Below are 6,090 nucleotides of genomic sequence, written 5' to 3'. Positions count from 1 at the left end.
GGGGGCGGGGCCGCTCCTCGCAGCTGCCGAGGCAGCAGCTGCGAAGTGGGGGAGGGGCCGGCCCGCTGCAGCAGCCCCGGGGCGCACTGAGACCCCCCCCCGGCAGTGACTGCGGGAGGGGGAAGCTGCAAAGGGGCTTTTCTGTCTCCTGCAGCTCTTGGGCTGGTGGTTCCGGAGGGGAGGGGGCTCCAGCCTTTGGAAGCTCCAGATCCCTTTTTGAATTTACGTGCAATGCAAGATCTACCTCCCCCCCAAACACCCTGCCCCCCCCCTCCATCCTCCCTGCTTTCACCAGGCTGGGGCAGCGGGTTGGTGCAAGTTCTGGTCTTGGGGTAAGATTGAGAGTGAGCTCAGGGCAGGCAGTTGGGTTGCAGAAGGGGGCTCTAGGTGCAGGCTCTGGGAGGCTAGGGCAGGTATAGGAAGTGGTTCATGACTGGGGAAGGGTTTCAGGCTGTGGACTCCAGTTGGGCACTGCTTACCTAAGGCAGGCTCACCCCCTTGGTCTTTTACCACTCCCTAAAGCAGCCAGCAGACTCCACCCCAAGTCCTGTTGTACCCCCCTCTCTGCTTTGTGGAGAAAGGATACAGAGTGGGAGGGGGCACCTTGACATCAGCCCCCTCCTCTTCCTTCCCTGCCTAGAAAGCAGAAGGCTCCCCAGAGGTAGGGGCAGCTCCACGGCAAAGGGCAGGAGATGAGCAGCAGAGGGGAAAGGGCAGCTGACCATGCTGTGCCTGAGAGCCTCTTGCCTAAACTAGTCAAGATCGCCTGTCAGAGGCTCCAAGATCTACCATAGATCCTGTTCTACTGGTTGGGGAGCACTGTTTTAGGTCCTCTGAGTGATAAGGATCCTTTTGCCATGGCTGTTGTGGGAATATATAAATATTTTCCATCTCATTTACTGCAGATTTATATGTAAACGTGAAAGAATGAATTCACACTGTCATTCTTGGGTCATGTGGATTGCTAATTTGGCCTCTCAACCACTGAGGTCTGAGTATCACTGCTCTGGAGCCAAACCTTCGAGGCTAGCTGTATACCTGCACAGTGAAAGATACAGAATGCTGCAGGTAACCTTTAAATACTATTTGGCCTTTGCTGGACCTGAGCCCTGGGTATGCAGGGCCTGCCCCAGCAGTGTAGCTGGTGGGAACTAATGATTTGCGCAAGAGGGCTTTTGTCCGAACGGGAGCAGCACAGTATTTCCGCAAGAACACTGACAATCTTACATGAGATCGTCAGTGTTCTTGCGGAAATTCAAGCGGCCAGTGTAGACAGCTGGCAAGCTTTTCCGCAAAAGCAGCTGATTTTGTGGAAAAACTGGCCAGTCTAGACACAGCCAATGAGTGGCTGCTTCTAGGGTTAGAAGGAGGGGCGATTCTATAGCTGGATGCAAGAAATGATATTTCTTTCAAATGTAGTGACACCTCCCAGGTCTTTAAGCTGCATGTTAGCATCTCCTCCACAGTGTAGCTGTGTGCTGTTGCTGAACGGAGAGGCGGGAGTGTATTTTCCATGTGGAGTGAGGGGTTAGCCAGGACAGGACAGGGGATTAACTAGAGATACAGCTGCCCAGGGACTAGAGCATGCACAGATTGTAGCTGTATCAGACTGGCAATTTTTTCCCTGCAGACTTCAGTACAATTAAAAACTAAAAACAGCTCCAAGTAAACCTGGGATCAGCGAGTGGTAAATAGGGTTCTTTTCGGTTGCTTGCATAATATTGGAGATAATCCCACCCGGCGAACACAGCAAGGAACATATGACTTAGATAATACCCTTAGCAATCTCCCCTTTTTATGAAATAAAGGCAAAGGAAACAGATTAACCCACTTTCCATTCTGTTACGCAACTGCAGGGAACTCATAAGAACAGCTGTTAGCTCCCCTCTCCATTTCAGCTGTTGCACGGGATGCAGGAGATGGATGGAGTTAATCTGTATATCTGATGGTGACCCTGCTGCATATACCAGACTCTAAGCATGCAGAGATGCCAAATATCTCAGACAGTGCAAGCCCTGCTGCTTTGCCTTCCGATACAGCGAGGAGAGGGAAAGGACCAGTGTTAAGGCTGCAGCCAGCCATCTTTCACACTTGCTTTGGTCATGTGAGATTTTTTTAACAGTACCTATCTACACCCTCTCCCCTTCGCTTTCATTAAATAACTATCCTAGGCTGCTGCTCGCAGCTAACATGTTTATATGCTAGTCCCAGACAAATGATACGGCCTACAGCTCCAGTTGCAAAGAAATACGGAGTTTCTTGCAGTCAGCAGCTTGGGCATCTCATGGCCCGCTGCGTTGGCTTTATACATGTGAGCTGAAGAGCCAGATTGTCAGTAAAAATGAAAACTATAACTTCATTCCCTCTATTAACATAAGACTAGATACAGGCTAGGGGCAGAAGCAGTACAGATGGATTTGCTCCTTTATTCTGTGGAGGGGGCAAATCCAGTGATTAATGGATGGAGGCAGGACAGCCACGGCCCCTCAGCGCAGGGGGCAGTAGCTCTGAGCTCCTGGATGGGGTAGGGCTGGGGGCTCCTTGCAGCGCTGTAGTGGTGAGTTACAGAGCCTGTGGCTCTGGCCACGGCCATTGTGTCAGTTGCTAGGAGCCCCAGGTCCTAAGGCAGTTGTCCTCTTCTCTCCCCCGCCCAGCCCCACCCGCGTGCCTGGATGGATGGAAACGACAGAAGATGTTTCCAATGGAAGTGGAGCTGCACGTGGGGTTGACGAGAAGCAAAGCTGAAGCCTAACCAGTTCGGGGGAGGGGAGGGAAACCTCCTTTTTTGAGCATAAGAATCTTGCGCAAAAAAGGGTTTTTGCGCCCAAAGAAAATGGCCCTGTGGCTTGTTTGTGCGCAAAAACAAGCAAGCGCAAAACTGGATCGGCAGAAAATATGCAAATGAGATCACAGCTCATGCAAATGAGTCCCTCATTAGCATATTTTCTGCCGCAAAAACTGGCGGTTCCTAGAATGCTGCACCACACGCACCAGCAGCTGCCGCAGCATTTCTCTCCCCCACCGTGAAGACCTGCAGGCATGTCGCTGGCCGTGCCTCAGCCTGCTCCTGCTATAAGCGCGGGAGCGAGGGACCGAAGCCCAGCTCCTCCAAGGCATTCATGCTCTCGACTCCTGTTCATTCCAGGGGGAGTGAGGTGCCTGAGACTCGTGAGGAGCGGGGCTCAGTTCTGAACCAATATCCGCGTGGCAAAAGGCTCCGGTTCCCAATCTCAGCCCCTCACACCAGCCCGTGGTGCTGTAGACTGAAGGTCTTACCTCCCAATGCACACACCCGGAGACACACCAACACAACCCTGCTCTGTGCTTTGGAGAGATTTTAATCACCTCTTGACTTTGTTTTTTTTTTCTGTGACCTTATCACAAGACACTTTGCAAAAATAATTCCACTTAGCTGCAGCGCGAGCCGGAGATGCTGGATGTGTGGAGAGGCTGGGGACAGGAAGGAAGGAGACAGAGAGAGTTCCATATGGCACTGTCAGTGTGAGACACTTTCCATGTGAGGCCTGAGCTGCGTTGGGGGGGAAGCAACAGCTCTGAGTCCCCACAGTACGTGAAGGACACGGCGTGGCGGCAGGAGAATGCACTCAGCCCGAGGGCCGTATCAGTAGGATTGTCTCCGTTTTGCATCGTTTTCTCTCCTGTTGCCGACACAAGAGGGGTGCTCTGCCACGCTCCGCTAGACACGTGCAGTCGTCACTGCCCTGGAGCAGGCAAACCTGGTCATGTCGTGCAGGCAGTAGATGCTTACGCTTTTGGATCTAGAGGTCTCAAGTGAGACCCCTCTTGCTAACGACCTCGCCGGGGGCATCACATTACCCTGGCCGGGAAGGTGACGTCCTCCACCATCACCATCAATGGCTGATGAGCCCCTGGGCTGTGTAGCCCAAGGCCTTGTTCCACATGGCCCCAGCCCCAGCTACTCCCCCGTCCCCAAGGTAGCATTAAGTGCCTATATTGTAGAGATGCAGCACAAGAACGGCTCCACCCCAGAGCTAACTGGAGGAAACTTCAATGCACGTTCAGGTTGGCTGGAGAGCAGCCATGCACCTTGCCCCGGGGATGTTTCAGGATGCAAAGTTGCAGCCCTGTTCCTTGGGGCAAACAAGATACCCACAGAGGCACCTCCTGTCCCTCTGTTCTGGGGGGAGCTCAGACACTGAGCTGGGTCTGGAACTCAGCACTCTTCTCCTCCTCTAGGATGTTAGAGGCATCCAGTCTAGCCAGGATTTCCTCCCCGGGGCACTCGTCCAGCAGGACGTCATTCAGCTCCGCGGACAAGCAGGGATGCACCAAGTGGTCCCAGTATAAGCTCAGGGTGGACTGGTCCTGATGTGCCATCTCCTTCAGTTCGTGCATCTCCCTGGCGCTGGCTGCTGGGGTCTGCACCTCAAACGTCTTCTCGAACCTGCTGTAGTCTACCCGGAAGGCGCCTTTCTCCAGGGTCATGCAGGGCTCGAAGCGGTGTCCCCAAAGGATCTCGTCCTCCGTGTACGATGTGCGGGCTTGGCATGTCATTCCTGCAGCGAGAAAGAAGCATGTGCTGTCAGGACCATCAGCCGGGCAGGTTGCGTTGCACTGCACGCTGTTCAAGGGACATGGCACTGATGTGATCCCACATGTTTCCTGGGCAGAAGATAACTGCTGACTAATGGGGCCAGGAGGAAACTTTGCTTGGGGACAGGTTATCCCATAGCTGCAGGGTTTCTTGCACCTTCCTCTGAACCAGCTGGCACTTGAAAGTAGGAATAAGGGATCCTCCGGAAAAGGGCTTATTTTCCGGAGAATCGCGTCTACACTGGCGCTTTTCTCCGGCAAAAACCCCGAGCCGGAAAAAAGCGGCAGCTATGTAAATGCAAATGCCGTGGGGGATATTTAAATCCCCCGCGGATTTGCAATTCCGAAGTGTCTCATTAGCATCCCTTTTCCGGAAAGGGATGCCAATGTAGACACAGCCCTCTAGTCTAGACCACCTGGGAATTCCTCCCAATGGTAAATTTCCTGGGCTAAATGGGTATTTGAGCAGTTACTAGCACTCAAATCAAGATATTAAAAACTAGACTGGGCAAAATACTGATAAATAGACAATAGGACACCAATTCTGTTCTGGCTCCGAGCTACAGGCTAGAGCAGCGTTTCTTAAACTTTTTTAGACCGAGGAAGACCAAACAATAATTTTTTTTTTGAGGAATACCAAGGATTTTTTGTTGAGGTCGGGGGTGGGAGGAAAAAAATCAGGGGGGAAGTTATTGAGCCAAAAAAAAAAAAAAAAAAGGTTGCCTGCCCCTTTAAGGGTGGCCATTTTGAATTCTGTTCTCCGTGGCACACCAGTGTGCCGTGAAGCACAGTATAAGAAACACTGGGCTAGTGTAACAACTGTGTCTGTGATTTTCGGCCATTGGGGCTTTCTCCTTTATTCAAACTCTGACTTGCCCTAGGATTGCTAAATTTAAAAAGCAACAAATGGTCTGGTAGCACTTTATAGACTAACAAAACATGTCGATGGGATCACGAGCTTTCGTGGGCACAGCCCACTTCTTCAGATGACGGGAGTTTTTCCAGGATTGCAGTCAGACTCTTGTAGATTGACAGTAGCGACTTAGTTTTCCATTTACATGCATGTTTCCCCAATGTTTCACCATGAAACGAGGCTAGAGAGAATTCTTTTCTGGAGGATGCTCTGTGCAGAACAAGTCTGCATTGGTCCCTGGGAGGAACTGGATCCATAAGGCACTGGGAGAGGCTTTGGAAATGGTGGGTCAATATTTGCCACCAGATTGTAAGGAGCTCTTGCCTCCCTCTGACAGCGAGCAAGAAAATAGTTCTGCACATGGGCCTATTGCCCCTGCTAGAGAGGATTCATCCCTGAGCCTTATAACGTGTGAAGAACCACTATTGTTATCTTCAGAATGGGCTGGACTGCTTTATAAGACAGCAGGGTTTTCCCCCGCTGGGGAGGAAACAGTCTCACCCAAGTTTTAACTATAGATGGAAACCTCCAACTTGTGCTTTTAAATCACCATTTTTCTGACGCTCCTGCGTTATCCATCTAGTCCCACCCAAGACTGTTCC

At 51.7% G+C, this 6,090-nt stretch overlaps 1 protein-coding gene across 1 annotated transcript in view; it reads right to left on the bottom strand.

The window, feature by feature from the left end:
• Positions 1-3,955: 3,955 nt before the first annotated feature.
• Positions 3,956-6,090, bottom strand: part of LOC102445763 (G protein-activated inward rectifier potassium channel 4-like) — a 32,204-nt gene continuing 30,069 nt past the window's right edge. Inside the window, exon 4 of the mRNA XM_075909778.1 lies at positions 3,956-4,538. Within this exon, the coding sequence (XP_075765893.1) occupies positions 4,171-4,538 (368 nt within the window). The 3' untranslated portion in view covers positions 3,956-4,170. The remainder of the gene's footprint in view (positions 4,539-6,090) is intronic.

This window comes from Pelodiscus sinensis, chromosome 26 (genome assembly GCF_049634645.1).
Source record: "Pelodiscus sinensis isolate JC-2024 chromosome 26, ASM4963464v1, whole genome shotgun sequence".
Classification (NCBI taxonomy): domain Eukaryota; kingdom Metazoa; phylum Chordata; order Testudines; family Trionychidae; genus Pelodiscus; species Pelodiscus sinensis.
The sequence above is the reverse complement of the archived record's forward strand: the minus strand, read 5'-3'. Positions and strand labels throughout refer to the sequence as shown.